This window comes from Triplophysa rosa, linkage group LG20 (genome assembly GCF_024868665.1).
Source record: "Triplophysa rosa linkage group LG20, Trosa_1v2, whole genome shotgun sequence".
Classification (NCBI taxonomy): Eukaryota; Metazoa; Chordata; class Actinopteri; order Cypriniformes; family Nemacheilidae; genus Triplophysa; species Triplophysa rosa.
In genome coordinates this window covers 11,174,543-11,196,969 of record NC_079909.1, presented here as the reverse complement: position 1 = coordinate 11,196,969, position 22,427 = coordinate 11,174,543, and the positions used below count along the sequence as shown (strand labels likewise).

At 42.3% G+C, this 22,427-nt stretch overlaps 1 protein-coding gene across 1 annotated transcript in view; it reads right to left on the bottom strand.

Moving 5' to 3' along the window:
• Positions 1-22,427, bottom strand: part of cdh4 (cadherin 4, type 1, R-cadherin (retinal)) — a 235,449-nt gene that overhangs the window by 67,231 nt on the left and 145,791 nt on the right. Inside the window, exons 4-5 of the mRNA XM_057362164.1 lie at positions 14,328-14,554; positions 583-771 (exon numbers count right to left, since the gene is read on the bottom strand). Coding sequence (XP_057218147.1) covers positions 583-771; positions 14,328-14,554 — 416 coding nt within the window. The remainder of the gene's footprint in view (positions 1-582; positions 772-14,327; positions 14,555-22,427) is intronic.

Here is a 22,427-nt window from a genome sequence, read left to right as displayed (position 1 = left end):
TGCCATCTTTATTTCTCATGCTGGAGAAACTTGAGAGGAGGCTTTGTAGAAGCATTAAGGTGGATGAGAGATGTTGATACCCTGTGCCAATCTACTTCCAAGCCCCCTACTTATCAACCCTCGACTCAGAGAGGGAGACACAAGTCCTCTCCTACCCTTAGAAGGGCTCTCAGGAGCAGACGCAGGAGAGCTGTCTGAATGAAGGCTCTTGAAAACGTTCACCTGTGCTACTGCGCTTTTTAACCTTTTAGGCTTCTCCGTGGTTCAAGAGACGTGTGGCGAGAAAGCTCTGTGTTTCAGCCGTGCGCGTCTGAGACAGGGCACTGGTAAAAGCTTATGAGAGGACACTTGTTCTTTTATGTCTCAGACAGAGTGAACTTAAGTCATTTAAAACTGTCTGTTTGGAAACTGTCTGTCTGTTTTAATTCTTGGCTAAAAGTGGTGTTTTATTAATAAATGGGCAGCATCTGTCAAAATGTTCTATACGATCATCAAGCAAAAGTGATATGTCAACAAGTCAGAGGAATTAAAAGCTTCAGAATCAATTTTGAATGCTGCTCATGAGCAGTAACTGTTACTGACCCTGACAAGAACTTGAGGGAAGGGACCTCGGGAATTTTCAGGCACGTTGATTGGTGGAATGACCCAGTCTCGCTTCTGTCGTCGTAGCCCATGGGTGGAGCCCCGTTGGTGTTGTCGTGGAAACGTAATGAGCCTAGGATTTTGATAGGTGTTGTCGGAGGATCCCCCATAGAAACCATCCCCAGCAATCTGTGGAGAAAAGATATAAAGTCCATTAAAAATCGATACAACAGTACAAAATCAAATTAACATTAGAAAACACATTGATGGTAAAAACATCATATTACATAACATTTATATTTATATTATTTATATAAGATCACAGTACAGTATAGTCAAAATGACCACATAAATTGCAGATGTTTGAAATTAAGGGGCTTTTGTCTAAGTCCACCAAAGTTTCAATGAAGTATCACCCTCAAGTTGTTCTAAATCTGTATACATTTCTTTAATATTTGGAAGAATGCTTGTAACCAAACAGTTCTTGTCCACCATTGACTACCATAGTTGGAAAAATTGCTTTATAAATGTCTTTATAAAAGAAGTTCTGTCATGACAACTCTCGGAGTGTTTAGCATGGTAGTGCGCATGACATATAACAGTGTTACTCATTGCACGGCTCGCGAGCCTCCTGCGGCTAGCCAAGCTTTAATTCATGGCTCGCGTGGCATAACCCATTAGAAAATTCTGTGTCTGCTCTGTAACAAATCATTTATATAAAAGTACCAAAAAAAGTGTAATAAAATATGAAAATATAGACAAAAAAGATACACTCTCTCCTGTTACGTCCATTAACGTTACACTGACTGACTGTGCAGCTGCCGGTTTTTGGCGCTCTTTCCAGCTCTTAACACTTGACGTTAGCTACTGCTATTTCCAACATTTCATGCTAGTTAGCTTGTGTTATACACGGACTACAAATGGATCGATTTCTTATCAAACAATGTCGTGCACCAAGTGGACAGCAACAAAGCAATGTGACGGTGACAAAAGAGGGAACTAAATATTCGGAGCATGCAACAACCGCAAATCAACAGAAAGATGACGGAGACGGAGTTTGTGGCGAGTCAGCACCTGCTAAAAAGAGAAAGGTATGAGTCATACAAGATGAGCATAGAAAATTTCAAGAAAAGTGGACAGATGAATTTTTATTTGTTCTCCACGGATCGAACCCTTTGTGTTTACTATGCAAACAAACACGCTCTGGTTTCAAGCGCAGTAATTTGGAGCGCCATTTCCAAACAACGCATCCAAATTTCAATAAAAGTTACCCGCCTGGAAGTGAAATAAGGAAAAGAAAAATAGAACAGCTTTCTTCCTCTCTTTCTGGACAACAAAGGCGCATACACAGGATAACTTCTACAGCTGAACGTTTAACCGAGGCTTCTTTTGAGATCGCGTGGATTTTGGATCGGGGGAAAAAAACGCGGCTCCCCTATTGACTTTGTCCTATTATTGTGGCTCTCATGAAAAAAATAGTGAAGACCACTGACATATAATGTATTTGGTCTTGGCGGAATAGATCTGCTACGCTGCTGCTGCGGAGCATGTGCATATAAGGAATGCTGCTGCTGCACATATAACATATGAATAAACCACAGCTTACGTGGTCCTTGTAGCAGATCTATACAGGTGGAGCTGGGGAAGGAGGATGGTTCTAAAAACGCTCTGCACTGCTGCAACAATCACTAGCCGAGATTTAAACGTAGAGCAGCAAGCTCATTGGCTGCTGATACGGAGGGAACCAGTCACTTCACCATGTAGTAGTAGTTATTATGTCGGATAGGTTTAGACTTTAAGACTGCGCCGTCTAGAGTTTCTATATATATATATTTTGAAGAATGTTGGAAAGCAAACAGTTCTGGGGCACTTTTGACTACAATTGTCATTTTTCCTACTATGGTAGCCAATGGTGGCCAAGAACTGTTTGGTTACAAGAGTTCTTCCAAACATCTTTCTCTGTGTTCATCAGAACAAAGAAACATATACAAAGAAAGACATTTATACACCACAAGGGTGAGTAAATGATGACAGAATTTTCATTTTTGGGTGAACTGTTCCTTTAAATGTGTAGAGCTTGAAAGGATTTAAATTAGCTGTTAGTGAGGAAAATGATTAGCTCTAAAAGTGATCCCAACATTATCGATCCTCTTAATCGATCCTTTTCACTTAAAATTGTATAACTATCTTAATAGCTACGGTTATCATAGCCCTTGCTGTACATCAGTAATTGTCTCATTTGTTGTTGTTGTCTTTTTCTCAAAAAAAGGGAGAAATCTATGAGACAAAGTAGATGAATTGAAAGAGACACCTCAGAAAAAGTTGACATTTAAAGAAAACGCAATTGAGAACACGCCTCCTGATCCGTGAAAGATCAGCCTCTGAGCAATTAAACATTTCCTCTGGGAAGTCCCTCGAAAAACCCAACAAACTGCTTGAAGAGACAAACACTCTTGTCCAATTATTACTAATCACCCATTATTTGTGATGTCATGGTACGAAAGCAGCGCGCGCGCACCTGAGCCCTACGCCAGGATCGTAAGGATAGCGGTGGGGTTTCCGCCTAAAGGACCAATCAAAATGACAAATCGCATCCAGGCCTCTGTAAACCAGCCCTTATAACACAGCAATATCACATTGACGCATACCATGACATTTCCTCATGGGTGCCCAATGGAAAAAGATTGATGAAATACCACATCAATAATTTAGACAAGAAAAACTACAGCTGTCGCTGACCCCGACGCAATTCATTCGAAGGCCAAGGCGAGGGCTGAGACGACCAATCAAACAGCCCCAGTTCCCCAAGCTACCGTTTTAGAGGAGATAATTCACAGCGTCTGGGTGCCCTGGATGTCTACAGTATATGAGGGACTCTGTTGTGCTTCATTTAGTGTCTTTAGTGCTCATCTCTGAATTGTCAGCTTTTCATGTAATCCTGTGTTGCCGTTTCTCCCCCTGACAACCCGCCCATCTGTGGCAGTACATTTCCGATCCGAAATCCTTTCGCCAAATCCCAGCATTCTCTCTCTCTCCTCTCTCTCTCTGTGTCTCTCTCCCGACAGCGGGGGATGCCAATTCAAGCATGCGTAGGCAGGTCAGCCTATCAATGTCTCACAAACACGGTTTGTCGGCAGAAGAGCTCGAACAGATGTGAGGCAAATCTGAGCAAACATATTGTATTTTTTGCCTCTTTTGTTTTAATTTTTCACAGCTTGATGGATCTGGCTGCAGGGGCTTGAGCGAGCTCGAAAAATGGAGGAGTTGTGTGAGCGGGAGGGAGTCGTGAATGAGCGAGGAGGGCAGCTGTGAGAGGCTGATAAAATCACTTCCGCCTCAGCTCTGCTCATCCACAAAGCTCACAGGTACCTGCTGCAGAGAGAGAGAGAGACAGAGAAGAAAAAACAGAGAGCGAGAGAAGAATAGGTCGCAAGCAGACCTTTCAGGGGGTGGCAGGTGGAATTACTGTGCATACGAGGGTGAAATAGAGAAAGAGGTTAGAGATAAAGAGAGAGAATGAATGAAAGAGATAATGAAAGAGAGAGAGAAAGACAGAGGGAGTGAAAAATCAGGTTGAGCAACGAAGGATAAGTAATACTCTTACACCATGGACAGACCTTAAAAAATGAAGTATAAAAAATAAACTCCAACATTCCACCTTTTTCCTGAGCACACAAGTTGACAAGCATTCATATCAAACACCTGTTGTTATTATAGTCAGAGTGTTTTATATTTATGCTGCTGTACATTCTATTAGCTCATGGTAATGAAAATTTGTTTTTGGAGAGATATGCATGACGGTCTCAGCATCAAGTGCTTTATTAAACACAATTTAAGACTTGCAATAATAGAAAATAAAACCGGTTTATTGTCACTGGGTGATAAGCCAAAACACAGTCTGCTGACTCTTTGCAATATGTTCAGTTCAAACAGGAAACAAACCGAGAATATTCAGAACTAAAATGTGTCTTTACACAAGTTCAAAATGGGTTTTTATTTATATCATAATTTTAAAACTCATCTTGAATTTAAAATATTCCCGATAAAGCACTAGCCTCGAGCACCTTATTGCGTTTATAGACATTTCATCGGATGCATGTGCCTATCCTTGGATACGGACCTGACTCGTAGTTAATGTCCGGTCTGTGATTATCTGGCTAGTGGTTAGTGTTGCGTCAACAACAAAAGCAGTTTAATTTAAGGTGATAAGTTAACGTTGTGTTGAGAGACAGACTGTGGTTTGATCTTGATAACCTATCATCTCCGAGAGGAATTTAAAACGCCAATGGGCTTGGCGAATGGCACATGCACGCCAGTCCCCGCCCCGTGCATACATAAAAGGGAGGTGGCGGTGACCATTCACTCATCTTTTTGGGCTGAGGAACCTGAGAGACATCTCCCTGTCGCTGCAGCAGGTCGGCGAAGCGTTTTGGCATGAAGACACAACGTCTCGTTCCCTCCATCAGGGAACGGAGGTTACAGTCGTAACCGAGAAGTTCCCCTTCAGTCGGTCTCTCGACGTTGTGTTGAGAGACAGACTGGGGACATATCTTTACACGCCACGGCGCTGAGCCGTATCACGACCTCAAGCGGAGCGACACTGACTAGACTAGCGAGTCACAAGTGAGCGCTACTGCGAGACGTAATCTTCCAGTGAGATCAGTACTCGTACAGACGGCCGGCATGGACGGTGGCGTTCGTCTCTATTAGCGAGAAGCTGCCCGGTGCCGTAAGGAACACTGGAGAAGAACTGCTCTCCTCGTTGAAGAGTGTGCCACGGAGGCCATATCCTACCACAAGGGGAGATTACATGTGAAGACACCAACATGGTCTCACCGGTGATTAGAACAACATGTGAAAAAATGCGCCAGCCCGAGTAGGGGGGACATAACCCAGGTGAGGTAACCCACCGGAGGGGAGGTCACAGGTTCACCGACAGGGGAACCAAGAGTGAGGAATTCAACATACGGGTCGACCCTGCAGGAGAGTCACTACGTATGGGGCAACAGTCCGAGTATAGGGGTCCACCTGAGCAGGGGCGACTCTACCAGTGCTGGACTTGGTTAAAACCACAATTGCCAATGCTTAGTGATGGAAGGAATGCCTGTACTTCGCCCTAAGGGGGGAAGTAGGGAGGCTAAAATAGCGCGCTAGACTCGCCTGTAGAGGGGAGAAGGCGCTTTTGCAGGCGTACGCCCACCCCAGTTGCCGACCTCACACGCCGGTAGCGTGTAAGACACGGGCTGACACTGATTCCACGCGGAGGTTGTAAAACCTTGCAAAGGTACTGTGCGTAGCCCAACCCGCACTACATATGTCTGCCAGAGAGGCACCCTGAGCCAGTGCCCATGAGGAGGCCATACCCCGGGTGGAGTGGGCTCTCACTGCAAGCGGGCACGGGCGATCTTGGGAACGGTATGCCAAAGCAATGGCATCCTCGATCCAGTGTGCCAATCTCTGTTTGGAGACAGCCCTCCCCTTGTGCTGTCCCCCAAAACAGACAAAGAGCTACTCAGAGCTTTTAAGGCTCTGTGTGCAGTCCAAGTAGAGGCACTGTGCGCGTAATGGACACAACACATTGGAGGTTGGGTCTTCCTCCCCAGAGGGGAGCACCTGCAGGTTCACCACCTGGTCCCGAAAAGGAGTGGTGGGAACCTTGGGCACGTAACCTGGCCGGGGTCTCAGGATAATGTGAGAACTACCGGGCCCGAATTCTAGGCACCTATGGGGAAAAAAGGGGCCATACAAAGGCCCTGTAGGACCACATTAATGTCCCAATAGGGTACGGAGCGCAGTCGAGGTGGAACCTGGTGACCAGGTCACGTTGGCCGTGGGACTTACCCTCCATGAGATCGTGATGAGCAGCAATAGTGGCTACATTTGGACAGGGAGAGGTTGCTCTCAAGTCTCTCCTGTAGGAAGGCCAACACCGACCCGATCGGCAACTCCATGGGTTCTCCCCTCGGGATAACACCAGGACGAGAAGAGACGTCACTTATAAGCATATAAATGCATAGTGGCGGGGGCTCTAGCCTGCAGGACGGTCTCCCTGACCGCCGGCGACAAGCAACTCAAGGACTTATCTTCTCGTCCAGGGGCCAGACGTGGAGATTCCAGAGGCCTGGCTTGGGGTGCCACACCGTTCCCTTCCCCTGCGACAGACGGTCCTTCGTCAGGGGAATTGGCCAGGGGGGAACGGTCGTCAGAGCCAGCAGGTCTGAGAACCAAGTCTGGTTGGGCCAGTAGGGCACAACTAGCAGTACTTGATGTCCCTCGTCCCTGACCTTGCACAGGACCTGTGCAAGGAGGCTCACTGAGGGGAAGGCGTACTTCCAATGGCAATGGGTGGAGTCCGGGAGGCAAACAGGTCCAGCTGCGCCTGGCCGAACCGCTCCCATATGAGCCAGACTGCACGGGGCTGGAGTCGTCCTTCTCCGCGGGGCGTCCCCTGACGAGAGAGCGCATCGGCTGTCTGGTTCAGGTCACCCGGGATGAAGGTAGCTCGCAGGAACTTGATCACCTGTTGACTCCAGAGGAGTCACCACACAGCACCACTTGCGAGACGGGCACATCTAGAAGGCGAGCCTTCTGAGCATCACTACACAAGTTTGAGCCACATATGTCTCCCTTGGACCACTATCATGGACGTTGTCTGACCCAGAGCACCCGCCATGACCTTCATTGCATGAGGCGCGAGGCCGCTGGCAGTGCGCAGCCGGGTCGGTCTTCCCATCAACCAGATCTTAACGCTTTGACTTATGACCCGATGGGTCGCCATAGCATTATGAACCTGATGGACCGCCATAGCGTGGAAGAGAGCCTTGGTCGACCCCTCCAAGTGGCAGCTTCTGCGGTGCACCGCGACTGCACATTCCACCTGTGGGACGTCGACATATCCCTTAGCTGCCCCACCGTCCAGGGAAGTAACAGCTCCTGAGCCCGTCAGACGGGAAAGCGCCGTGTACGGCATATTCCACGTCTTTGTGAACTCCTCATGCACCTCCAGGTCAGCCGCCCAGGCAAGCACGGCCGTCATCTCTGCGTCGCCTCATCTTGGGCTCAACCGCCCAGGGCGGGAGCTCTAAGGGGTCTCCGCATCCGATGCCAGGAGGTAGCTGTCCGACGTTATGACAGAAAGTAGGGCTGCTCGATTATGACAAAAAACATAATCGTGATTATTTTGGCCAATATTGAGATCCCGATTACTCAACACGATTACTCATTAACTTTTAAAACAACAAAGAAAATAAATAACTTTGCTTTTAAACTGTGAATTCAACTGAAAAATAAATGTAAAGAAATAGCACAGCTGAACCACTGTAAGGAAGGGGGTGCGCTGTGGATTTATTCCACAAGAAAAGAGAGGATCCTTGCAAAATGGAATGTGGCACAATAATCGTTTTACCTCGATTATTTTGTTTTTGTAATTGTTGAAGGCCAAAATTGACGATTACAATTAATTTTCGATTAATTGCACAGCCCTAACAGAAAGTTCATCCCCATCCCGTTGTAGAGTCTGCCCGCTATGGGACGGTACACCGCCGAGCGTACTGGGGCACGGATGGTCCGCGAGCCGAAACTGGTGGAGTGACATCCATGGGAATCCCCAATCACCTCCGCCACTCGCCGAAGCAGTCGACCTCGCTGAAACGGCAGTCGAACCTGCTCGGGAAGCAGACGGGGTTGCGGCTACACTCCAAAGAACGTAGCCAACCGTGACCACAACACCTTAATCGACGAGCCCTGCCACTGCATGCTGGAACCCCAACATGCAATACAGATGTAGTGCCCATCAGACTTGGGATGAGTCTGTCATACCCAAGAACACAGCTGCGAGACATGCCCGAAGACAGCGCAGACTGTGAGAGGAAATTTTAATATTAATTTGTATTATTATTTTACTGTATAATATTTTGTATTAAATAAACGATTTGTAAACTTTTTGTTGTATGGTCATTTTATTAAATAAACAATTTGTTGAATGGGTCCTGTATTCAGTCGCATTTAAACAAACTGTGTGGTACATTGACATCTAGCGGTTGAGCTTGGTATCGGAGTCTAAATTCAAAATATTGTCGAGGCAAGTTTAGCCAAGTAACAGTTCTTGGTTTCTTTTGCTTGTTATCAGAAATAATCTACAGGCACTCTATTGTTTGTGAATGTGTACCGGAAGTTAAGTTGGGGTCACAAAAGTGTGCATGCGCAGTAATGTTTGTTTATGTTGTTAAAATGAAACCGTCTATTTAGAAGGTACTGTTTTAACAGTCGATAGGTGCGATTTCGGACACAACTTTAGTTTTAACTGGCTAGCTAATTCACTTGTTAGTTATTTTGCTTGTTATCAGAAATAATAAAAAAAACTTGTGGACGTCTGATATTGAAAGCTCTCGCATCTAAAACACTATCTCTGTATGCAATAACAGCACATGCCTGGTCAGCAATGTGACCTTTGGGAGACAGTGCTTTCAGAGCGGCTGCACGCCGCACTCAGCCAGCAGATCGTGTTCTAACACAGACAAAAACCTTATCTCTCCCCCCACAGATCTGTTCATTAGTGCGGCACATTCATCTTTTCAATCTTTGTCTCTCTGTCATCCGCTCCATCTCTCCCTTTTTTCGCCCGCTGACAAACAGGACATTGGGAACTCTGATAAAGACCTTGATTTATCCAATCAACTCTCATTGGCTCTGCAGACGCATTCCTCCAAATGTCTAGCCAACGGCACAAAAAGATCCAAGCCAGTCTGATGCATTCTAGCATGGCTGTGCCAATGAAAGGCACACAGACTTACAACAGCATGGCTAATGAAAAGGTTTATTCCTCTGGTAGAGGAACGAGCGCTGCAACCATTACAATAGACAGCGAGGAAAGAATAAACTAGAACAAGCATGTTGTGTTGTGGGACGGTGCACAGCAGATGTAGGGAATGTGCTTCAATGTATGTGTGTGTGTGTGCGTTCGCGAGTCAGCGTGTGTGAAATGGCTGCCTGGATTGCCCTGAGCTCCCGTAGCTCCAGAAGAACCAGCCCTGCCAGCTGGCTCCCCATCCCTCCCCACTGAGAAGAAACCCGTTTGGGCATCAGTCAGCCCGCAGCTCTGCTGCAGACATCTGGAGGTTATTGTTCTATGGGGCCGCATTGCTCTGCTTGCTACCCTGTCTGGAGTTTTTCCATTACACGCCAGTATGTGCAAATTCCCCATTAGGCAGTGCTCATTTGCTACTTTTATAATCAGTCTTTGCAGCAGGCCACACAGTCTAGAGAGAAGCAAATGTACCTGAATTGCCACTGAAGTTCCATTATTAAAAAGGTGAGACTCAGGATTTATAATTAGCGCAGCAGAATGACTTAGCAGAGGTCTCCGTGTTGGACAACTCAGAGCTGCTCACACCGGGTGGCCCCACCATCTATTATGCTCTGTGCTCTGTTTGGCCAGCAATTCGGGCTACATTTATACTGTTAAGGAGAAAACAGAACTAATGGATCTCGAAGATTATTCCCAATGCTCATGAATTCCAACTTTCATCTTAGGACGGATGAGGCTCATATCCAGCTAAATGCCAACCAAAGAACAGTCCTGGGTATTTTTAGACTTGGGCCATCCAAACGTCACTAAATAAAACATGGTGTGGGACAAAGCGGAAGCGCTGTCGATATGTCAAACAAAAAAGCAATGGCTAGAATTTGTCATTATGAAAGCACAATCAATGAGATACACTAGAATGTATGCCGTGGAGATCTTAATGCAGGTATGTAAACATCAAAACCAATATCCAGGACATTGTTATAAAACGTGATGCGGGTAAATGTCATGCAAGTTTATAATAAACTACACGTAACCTACTGACATTTATGGTCAGCAGAGGCACGAAGAATTGCACTGTGGTAAGCTTTTGTTGAAACGTATGTCATATCTCTGTTTCTGAAGCATCTCTGCTTGCTTTCTTAACGAGACATCGCATTTTAATTACTTCTCTGGCAAATGTGTCACCGCTGTTTTTTGCATACGTGTGCATGAAAAGTGCGTGGGTTTCTTCTTTGACTTAGGCACTGATCTCGAACACTGATTGATGTTTTGTGTTAACTTAATTTACATAAGTCTTTTAAGATAGAAGGACTTAAATATACTGTGATCACAACAGATAAAGCAGAGGCAATTAAAGGTGAAAACATATGAAGAGTTTGGTTCCAGACATAATGTTTTTTAGTATGTTATCATGTTTTTATTGTTTTTTATTGTGTTAGTTAGCTGTATTTTTTAGTTATTATGGCTTAAATCAAAACAAACCAACTGCAGTTTGATTGATATTAATTGGAATGCACAATAAAAAAAAACATGATTTTTGATTTTTTTAAACAGAGTTATCTCATTTTGGAACAAAACTCTTCCTATATTCTCTCATGTGAACTTATCTCAAAAGTGCTCTTTAAAGAGCACTGTGCTGGTACCATGGTACAGTAAAATAATAGTATGATTTGCAACAGCACTTAAAGGTCCAATGGGTAATTTTTTGGAGGATCTATTGACAGAAATGCAATATAATATACAGAACTATGTCTTGAGGTGTATTAAGAACTTACATAGAAAAGTATTATGTTTTTATTACCATAAAATGAGCTATTACTATCTACATTCTAGGGGTTGCACGAACTAGTCGACATTAATGCTCTGGCGCGACATTTAAAGTTTGATGTAAACTAGTCGCGGGTCATGTGATTTTTTTGAGACACTGTACCTTTAAGAAGACGGCTGACTGTTCCAAGGACCTGCACGTGGGACGGATGTCATTCCCACCCGGTTCAGCGGGATTCTGTCACACTCCCGGCAATAAAATATGTTATCTTGTCCTGCTTTGCACGTATCATTCACAATGTGTCCTGTTTTCGTCTGCAACATTCACGATTTGTTCTGACGCCGCAAAAAGCTTGCAGGTAAAGCCTTACGTTTCAGTGCGCTAGCTTCTACACGCAGGTCTTTTAATATTATATGCTATTTTTGTACTTGTTCCCCTGTTTAATAAAACATGAAAGACACAGAATAAATAAAAATGTTTCTCATATTGGCTGCTGTGTCATTGAGGTGCTGCGTTTGTAAGTCCGCTGATAAAGCGTCTGCTGCATTACTAATAAATATATTGACGTTGTCATAGTCATAGGCCATCACAAACAAGCTTGACACATTTTTCTGTTGCTTTATCTGTCACTTTCAGTTGATTTGTTGTAAAAGCAAGGGAAGTTTGGTCTGTACACACGCTTCAGATCTGAAGTAACTTAGGCTGCTGTAGAGATCCACCTGCTGATATTTTACTGCATAGCCCCACTACCACCGACCTCTTGTTTTAAAATAGTTATATTTTAGCTTAGTTGCTGTTGCTCTTGTGTAATAGATGAACAACAGTTTATTTGTATTTAGATACTATACATTTAGAGGCTATTTTGCGTGAGTCCCACCATTCTCTCGCAGCCCGACTAGTTGACGACGACGCAAATTTTATCACATAATAGTGAACCTCAAAAAAATCGAAGGTCGTTCAACCCCTATTACATACACCGCAGGTCCCCTTCAATGGAATGCATCATGTTATTTCTACAGTAGCGCTAAACGGACAAACTTCGTAAATACGTTATCTCCTTCGGCAAAGAAGTGCAAACGTGATGACATCTTAGTCCTGTGTCAGCTACCGTAGTGCTTCGGAGCGGAGGCGTTGGTGGCAATTCGAAATTCAATATCATACAACATGGTACTTCAAAAATACCACTGTATTACCATAGTACCATGTCCAAAAATACTGGTAAAATAGTAACAACATGGTATGTATACACTGTATATTTTGTGAGGTGATTAGATTATCACCTCTGTTAAAAAATTCTTTATGACCGAACACACACATGAACCAAAGCATGCCTTAAATCCTCAAATGATCCATCTAGCTTCATTTCATTTGGACAAAGTTCTTCATTAATTAATTATTTATAGACTCAACTAGGTCAAAGAGCTGCAAAGAGTCACATCTCCCACAACCCCCGGAACAGTCATGTATCTTCATGCTTTGTGTGTGCGTTTGTCCTTCAGTAACCTGCCAGAGCCAACAAGGAGACGCTATTCTAAATGGTCGTGCAGAAGGAGAGGACAAGTGAGGGGTTAGGGACACAGGAATAGGGCTCACCAGACCAGACTCCTGGTTCCCATGGGTACCTATATTCCTGCCTCTCTGCTGGCATTTTTAGGTCACTTTGGATGCAGAAACAGTCCAATGCCAGTGGGTAAGACATCTATATAAAGCCTGTACACCTCATCTCCACTGCACCGAGCACGGGACATTAACATGACAGGCACATGTATTAAAAGTTTAATGATACTTGCCAAGCAGGGCATACTGTATTGTGGCATACAGTTAGTACGTGTGTGCGTGCGTGTGTGCGTTCGTGTGAAAAATGAGTTGTATGAGAATGAAATATTACTCCTTTCATCTTTTTTGTAAAAATTACATTTGAGCATTCACTTTTCATTATCAGATCATGACTTTTGGCATGTTGCCAAAGGCTTGTGTAAACTCTCAAAAGCACCCGCGCGCAATGCCTCCCTCCATGCAAACGCGCGCGCGAATGGAAAAACAAAATGTAATCAATTTGAAACTGTAACTAGTTTTCGAATTTTGATGATTGCTTAAACATAATAACATCTTGCTCTGTTATTGAATCTCGCTCTTGCGTGTGCAGTATGGCCAAAAAATTAACAATTACGAAACCCCACCACCACCACCACTGCTGAAAACATGAACTCAATCAATGTCAATTATTCTGTGCATTTTATTATTAAGCTGCAAGACACAGTGAAAGAACTATTCTCCAACAATGTTTAATAAAAAAATGGTGAAATTTTTTAGGATTTTTTGTTTGCCTGCTTTTAATTGATAAAGGGGTAGAGTTCACCCAAAAATGAATATTCTGTCATCATTTACTCATCCTCTTGTCATTTCAAACCTGAATGACTTTCTTTTTTCCGCAAAACAGAAAAGAAGATATTTGAAATAGAATGTTGGTAACCAAGCAAGGGCGATAGTGATTCACTTCTATTGTATGGGCACAAACCAATGCAAGTCAATGGGTACCATTGTTGCAATATGTGAACCAAGCAAATCAGCGAGTTTTATGAAAAGCTTTTTGTTTTTAATGGTTTGGTTTTGTTTAAGTTAATGTCTTGCTGTTGCAATGTTCAGTCGGCTGGTTAACAATACGGTATTGCCCTTGCAGTATTAAAACACTTACTGTAGACTTGAAGAAATACAAAAATAAGAACATCTCTTGCATTTCAGTGAGCAAATAAAAGCAAGAGAGAACATCAATTGCAAGTCAATCACAGAAGTAGACGAGAATGAAAAGTAATATAGAAAAAGCAGAAAAGAGAAGAAAAAGTACAGTAGAAGGCAAGGAAAAAATGTGTTTCGATACAGTGCCCTTGTAAACACTGTAATTTTGGTGGGTGCACAAGCATTGATGAATGAATTAACTTGTTTTTTTTAGTGCAAAGCTATTCACGCCTCCATCCTGCAGAGTTTAATTCTAACCTTGTTCCCACTGTAATTTTCAATAAATTCTGAAGACCTTGATTGGGTTTTTAAGTTATGTTGGATTAAAAACTCAGCAGGATGGTGACTCTCTAGAAACAGGGTTTGAATAGCTTCACATTACACAACTACATATTTAGAAAAACATTTATCCGGCAAAAATTACATATGACTTGCCTGGTTAATAGGAGGTGATGGTGGGTGTTCAGCAAGGGCGAGTTTAACAGTGGTCTCCCAGATACGCTTGTCTGTGATGTCTCTGGCCGTCACCATGAACTGGATCGGTTCGGTTAGGTTCGCCACATCTTGCTGTATGTAAAGAGAGCCGTCCGGCTGAACGCTGAACTTTGGGTCACTGCTCTCAAAGTAAACCTTCTCTATTTGCTGGCAGGTTTCGAACTTTACTGCAAAAAAAAACCAGAGAGCCCCTAATGAGAAAAAATATAATACTGTGAAACTCACGGCTAAACAATATAACAATTGTATTAACTATAGGTGGCAGGCCACTAATACATTCAAGCCTCAGACACACACAAAAAAAGAAAATGAATTATATATGTCAGAATTTCAGAAAATACCCAAATGATGGAGTACAAAGAACAATAACAGCTAAAACAATTCAATCCATATTTTGTTTTGAAACCAAAACATTCTATGCAAAAATTGTCAAATTCAATAAAGTCTGTCTACCAAACATGCAGGATTTGCGGTAGTTAGCAGAATCCTCTCAAAGCAAAAGTTTTAAATTCAGCTTCTCGGCTACCAAAAGGTAACAAGAAGAATAAGCGAGTCATATGCTTTCTCCCTCTATGGTTGTTTGTAAAGGGTTCTGGTCAACAACAGCAGATGGTCCATTCAGTCACACCTGAGGGAAAGTTCCACAGCTTCAGCCCTACTTAAAAGTGAGCGAGCGACACAGAGAAAGAGAGAGAGTGAGAGATGTGCCTTGTTTAATTCACCGCTTAATTCTATAGTTAACTATAGTAGTAAATGACTAAAACTACTGTATATGCATTATATGATGTATGTAGTCTATATGCGTTTCCTTTATTCTTGTGAAGACTGTTTCATGGTTTTTAACAACGAGGGCATGTCCTGGAATCTACAGTTCCAAACCATGTTGGCATCTGCATTAGTTAGCTTCTGAAAACACAGACTTTTAATCAATGACAAATGGAAAGTCTATTTATTTTACCATTTTAACTATGCATGATTACATGCATGGTTACATATTTTAATTTGCATTATAATTATTTGTTCTCTGTTGTCCACAACTTTATCAGTACAGACCTGCGGCCCATTTTTGAGTCGGGCCCATCAGTTGAAAACCCCTAGATAGAGCGAGAAACTGCAAAATAATTTTTGTTAAAAGGTCAAAGTAGCCCAAACACATTTGAGTACTACTTCCTGTTTCTTTTTCCTCTCTCAGGATTTAAAAGTAAGTCAAAACCGAAGTCACTTCCTGCTGATTTCATCTCTCCTCCACAATCCTGCTGATAACAAGACAAATTCACAGACATAAATCACAGCGGGAACCTAGTCACTTGTTAAAAGTGCTGGGCGACGACATTTAAAACAACCTGAATAAAAATGTGCCATGAAATATCTTGCACGACAAGCTTTTTACCAAGGCATCTATCCAATTTACCACAGAGTTTCCTGCCTGAAGATGTACCAAAACAACAGACTAATAAAGCGTTGAATCCATTTCACCAATTGCGGCAAGGCCCGCTCAACACTCCGGAGTTTCGTCTGGTGAATAATTGCATATGAGGGGAAAAGGCTTGGATGCAGTTTTCAGAATGAGCACTGAACCAGTGACACCAACGCTCCCCATTTTAACAAGCTCTGCTGTAAATGAAAAACAATGAACATCAAACTGAGAGAAGATCATGCCATTTTGCTCTGTCAGATCTCTAAAAAGATTTAAATAAAAAATTGGAGTGCTTTTGCTATTTGGCAACCAACAGAAATGGTCTGAATGCACTAATTGCAGCCTGTTGTTGATAGGAAAATTATTAATTTCATTTTTTCTTTCTTACCCAAACATCAACAAACACATCTGCCAGCAGGGCAAGAGTAAAATAAATAATGAAATAAAAACACTCATGATGACAAAAAGATGGATTTTACTGCGAGGCGAATGAAGGCAGTCATTGTTTTTGTAAATTAGGCTAATTTGTTTTAATGGAATGAGCTAATTATTGTCATTCAAGGCTTTTTGTCACTTGCAGAGGGTGAACCTAGGCAAAATATTGAGTGTTTTTTCACAAGAAAAGCACTGGATTCGCAGGAAAGCCCAGCGTGATATTGTTGTATAGGTTGGGATTTTGGCATGGGAACACAAGAACGGTCAGCGTCTAAGCGGTTTGTTCAACAACAACAACAGCTTCAGGCCCAAAGAGGGTGTTTAAGCAAAATGCAAGCACTTTTCTCTCTGGCCTCTCTTTTTCATAATGACATTCAGAAGGTTTTACAGATAGCCGCCCACTAGTCTCAACCAAAGTCACACACAGTCCATTTACAGACCTTCTAATGCATACACACAAAATTGGCAAGAGCTATTCAAAAATCTGCAGTTTGGCTATCTGCCCATAAGAGAAGTTCAAGTCTGCATTGCATGCGACTAACACGTGTACTGTATGACAAAGTACAAAAAAAGTGTTTCATTAAAGGGATAGTTCATCCAAATATGAAAATTCTGTCATCCTTTACTCACCCTCTTGTTGTTTCAAACCTGTATGACTTTCTTCTTCTGCAAAACACAAAAGATGATATTTGAAGAATGTTGTTAACCAAAAAATGGCTGTACCCATCTAATTCTATTGTATGGACACAAAATCAATGCACGCCAATAGGCACCGCCATGGTTCGGTTACCAACATTCTTCAAAAAATCTTCACTGTGCTCTGCAGACGAAAGAACGTCATACAGGTTTGAAATAACAAGAGAATGAGTAAATGATGACAGAATTTTCATTTTTGGGTGAACTATCCCTTTAAAATGTAGGATTTTATGACAGACGCAGGAGTGATAATGACCCCTAAAAAGTAAGTGATGAGGCAAAAAAAAAGAGCAAGAAGTAGATGCTTGTGTCTGTGTGAGTGTACGTGTGGGTGAGTTTGAGAGAGAGAGAACACAAGGAGCACTGTGTAATAGCAGCACAGTAGGCCATCTTACAGGACACTTAGTAATCTGCCTTAAAGGTGTAGTGTGTCCCTTCTGTGCCACAAGACTGAAAAAATCATTTTAAATCCTTGCTATTGACCGGGCCCAGTGTCACAATGGCTGACCCATTTTGGTCTCCAGCTAGTTTTCTTATTTAACATACATTTGTATTACATATTATTTCCAACCTAATGTCATGCTTCATTAGTGTACTTGTTTGTATTTATTTATTTTCCTTCTTTTATTTCTTTTTTCCTGCATTTTAATTTTTTTAAATTGCATGAATGACGTATTCGTAATAATTTCCAATTTCCACTAAATGATTTGTGAAGCACTCCAATGTACTTGTAAATATAGAGATACAGACAGACAGACAGAAAGACAGGTAACCCAGAGAGACAGTGAAAAAGTGAGAAAGAGATCCGTCCGTATCGACAAAGAAGGATTGAGAGAATAAGAGGGGGAGTGACATACAGAGAGAAAGAGGAAAGCACAGCCGGAAGCAACTTTATCAAAGTGGGAATTGACAGGCTGTGAGGTGTGTCCTCTCCGCGTGCTGAGCAGGAAAGCTCACCTGCAGTACAAGTTAAGATAGTTCAGGAGAGCCACAGCGGTTGATGTTCTCCACAGGCGCGCCTGAAGGTCATTCAGCCCTGTGCTCACGAACAGACAGACTTCACAAACTCAGGAGCTTTACAATATGTACTTTGCCTGACTGGGTGGTGTGTGAGCATGGGCAGGTGCGCAAGGGTCACCTGAAGCTCCAGAAGAATCATTCTCACATACCAACAAGTATATAAGTTGCAAATGACTACTGCAGTATGTGTAGTTGTGTTAGAATTTGGAAGTTTGAGGACATTGAAGAGCCACGAAATCAAAACAGATTTTTTGCTGTTTTACATTAATGCCTTTTCCAAAGCAACTATCTGCGGTACATTTTTAAATTATGGAATATTTAGAGTAACATATTTACACTTCTGCAAAGCAGGAAGTAATGGCAGGACAATTTAATGTTGTAAAAAATGTTATAAAAAGGATACACAATGTAGATTTATTTTTACACCCTTCTTTGCTCATATTTACAGAGGGTGCCAATAATTTTGACCATGACTGTGTATAGACCACTTCGCAAGATGTAAACACTGGTCCAGAAGCACTTTCAGTTTCAGTTTTTATTTATTTAATTATTATTTAATTGTAATATAATATACATAACTATGTCTTCAGAGGTGTATAAGACCTGACTTAATGAAGCGTTATGTTTGTATTACCTTAGAATGAGCTATTTCTATCTACATACATCACGGGTCCCCTTGCATGGAATTCGCTGTGTTGTTTCTATTGTAGCCCTAAATGGACAAACTGCTCTACAGAGCACGTTTCATAAAAAACATTATCTCCTTCAGCAAAGAAGCGAAAACGTGACAACATCTGTCACGGTTTGCGTGGTGGAGAACCCAAATGCAGGCAGCCAGAGGTGAAGGGGTTAACACAAAACACCCACGATGGGGGGAACGAGAACAAAACACGAGAACAAAACAAGAATACAAACAAAACACTTCCCTCGATGGGGCAAAAACAAGGGAGACAGGATAACTAAAAACTACTTACAAACACACTAAGACACGGGGTGGTAAATAATAAAGTTCCAAACACTGATAGAGAATCCACAGGGAAGACTAGCACACAGGACACGGAATACAAGGCGAGGTTAACAGGCATACAATCAGAGGTACAGGATACAACGAATGAGCACAGGACAATGAAACATGAGGGCATTTTAAAGGGAGACAAACAAAGGACGGTAACGAGGGGCAGGTGAGAAACATAAGACACGGCAGGGAAGCAATACGTGAAACGAGAGGGGCGGGGCTAATGACAAGACACGAGAAAGCACATGAGATGTCAAAAGATAAACACCCCATGACTTTCTCACACTAAACATAAGGGATCTGTCACGATCCTGCCACAAGACTAGAAAATCATGAACAAGAAGGCAGGACCATGACAACATCTTAGTCCTGTGTCAGCTACCGTAGTGCTTCGAAAGGGAGGGAGGAGCGGTTGAGTGGGCCATTGGTTGCAATTCACAATCGTACCACTAGGACCTTTAAAGATATTAGTTACATTTTTCATTGAGTTATGTGTTCTGCTGGTTGTATTTTGTCAAGTGTTTGTGTAAAGTTAAGCAACTAAAACAGAATGTTATTTTGGACCAGCGTTGTTTACGTCTTCTGAGGTGGTCTATACATGTCCATAGAGCTTCGGTGTCTAAATGTGGACTTTAGAAAAAAGGCATTTTGCTTTAAGTCTCTGCAAGAATAAAAGTCTTTCCCATTACCCCATGCCTGATCAGGTCCACCTGCCACACCACCGCAGGTAGCACTGGGAAAAAGGGGCATGACATTCACTAAGACATCCACATCCACACACACACAACGACACAAACACACACACAGTTACTTGTGCAGCAAGGTCCTCAGGTCTGGTGCTGCAGGGATGCATTGTTCCACATGACTGACGGTGGGATAATGTTCAGCAGCATAGAACTCTCTGTTCGACCAGCAGACCCGCCGAACACAAAAACAGAGGGACAGCGAGGGCACCGAACTGTTACCCCCACACCCGCACGCACGCGCGCAGGTCCCCCCTGACCCAAACATTCTGTCACTTTTGACAATGGCTGTTACGCTCAATGAAGCGAAGTGCGTCTCTGCTGGCGCTGTACCTCGTTGCTCTTGTCCAGATCACAAGCCTGCCGCAGACTCGACGCTAACAGAGAAACCGTTGTGTATGCGAGTCATTCACATTGCACATTCAGTGCGTCGAGACATATAGGGTAAACATTTTAATAAGTCGCATAAGTCTGCCCTCCAGCAAGACTAAGTTAAGATGCGATGGGTGTATTGACAGTTCTAAAGTCTTCTGTTTAATCTTTCTCACACACCACTTTGTGCGTGATGGTGTCGGGTGCAGGGTCCAAAATTAACTTTCTGTTAATGCCAATGGCAGGTGATTTGAGGAAATGTACAGTGTCCATATTCCATGTTTATTTTTAGCAATGAAAGTGGATTTTGCATTGTTTGACATTAAAAGAAAAATATATTTTGGGACCCCACTGAAAATTATTATCTTTTTTACTTTGAAGATCGGTGACAAAGAGCTGTGGTTGTGAATCAGTAGGTCATAAATAATCGTAAAAATGGTCAATTTGTGAATTTGTTTCTGGGTAGTTGACAAATAAATCGTACATGTGTCCTATGGTTTGACATAGCAAAATTAAGAAAACAAACTGTTAATAATATAAATTTATCTTCATTGTTAGGTTTTTTTCTATTTTTTGCCATCACACCATAGAACAAATTTGCACATTAGTCTGTCAACTAAAAAGTATGTGAAAATTCTGTAAAATTAAACCGTAAAATTCAGTAAATTTGCAGTCTTTTAATGTGTAGGATTTTACCTATTTAAATAAATGTATAACTGAATCCACTGTTTTTTGGATAAAACTCTACCAAATGCATAAATGTAAATGTCATTGTGTCACAAGATTATATAGAATTCTGCATTTCTTTCTCACCCGTTACAAAAACGATTTTTTTATCCTTTATATTTCAGTTTCTTAATGCAGGGAATGCATCACATGCGTTGCCACATACACGTGTGTAAACTGCCCCAGGCAACCTACTGTATATTAATGAATGTGTGTGTGATTTCATCACAAGAGCAAAAAAGAAGTGATTTTGGTGTTTGATTATAATTGTTTGTGTCATTTACATCAGACTATCTTTCTTAAGGGGGGAATTTGTACTGACAGAGATCTGCAGTGACAAAACTTCCAAAGTCATTTTCAATGAGAGTTGACATGAGTGACCTTTGGTCACTCAACAAAGTTGAGCAGCGTTAAACTTTATGTAAATGAACAATGTGATGGCTACACTGTCCGATACGGTTTGAAACAACAATCGAGCAGGAACTACAGTTTAATATATTCTTTGTCAGTCTAAATGAGGCTTTACAGTTTGACCATATAATGTTGAAGCTTCCAATAGTCATCTGATATTTCATTTACTCACCAAAGGCAATGATTTTTACTTGCATTTGATGCTGACGGAATGGGGTGTCTGAGATATAAATGTTGTCTCCAGTTCCTCTAGCTTTTTATTGTTCTCTCTCAAACAGCTCTCGAGAGCAGAGCAGCCTTTTACATTCTGCCCTCAAACCATCAGGCCCTGCGATGCCAAGGGGCAATTAATCAGCAGCTCTTTGCACTCTGTCCACAAAGCAAAGAGCTAAAACATTTAAGCGAGTTCACAACTATGAACTCGCCAATGCCCTTTTAAAGCCCCACAGGCACAATGGCCTGAAGTATGACAACTATTGCATGACTACAGTTTTGTGCTTCCTCCTGGCACATTCTGTACTGTTCTACTCTGGGCAGTTTTGCATTTGATAAAAAACAGCCATCCTCAGCTTTCTGCCTTCCCTGCTGCCATGTGGCGATATTTTTTGCATGCGTGGAGTGTAATTAGTTTCTGGAGGTTTGTGCAATCTCACTTTGAAAGCAGCGAAAATAAAACCTCAACAAAATGCGTACATTAATCCAGTGAGGGTCGCCGCACCAACACAAACCTATAACTATAAAAAAAACATTAGAGCATTACATTATAAAATAATTATTATTACAAACTCGATTAAATGCTTGCAAAATGCACTTATTAAAATATCCCCACTGCGTAAAAAAACGAACTAAGCCCTGCACACATATAGAGGAATTACATTTTTTCTACTACCATAAGGTGTTTGAAGTTATGCAATAAAGTTATATAGTGGTAGCCGAATCTATCTTAAGGCAAGGCATTACAAGATGGCCATGTAGGGCACATCACAGTTTCTATCTCAGATATAGTTTTAATATATGATAATATCCTTGAAATGCAGTTTTAAAGCTGAATTGTGCATTTAGAGGCAGTTGCATCATTGCATCCGATTGGAGCAACGATGATACTTTGGAAGGGTTCTTGTGTGCTTTGATTCGACCCTGCCTTAAGGACACGGATACGTTTTCACACACTTAGTGCAGAACCTCACCGAGATGGAAGAATTTGG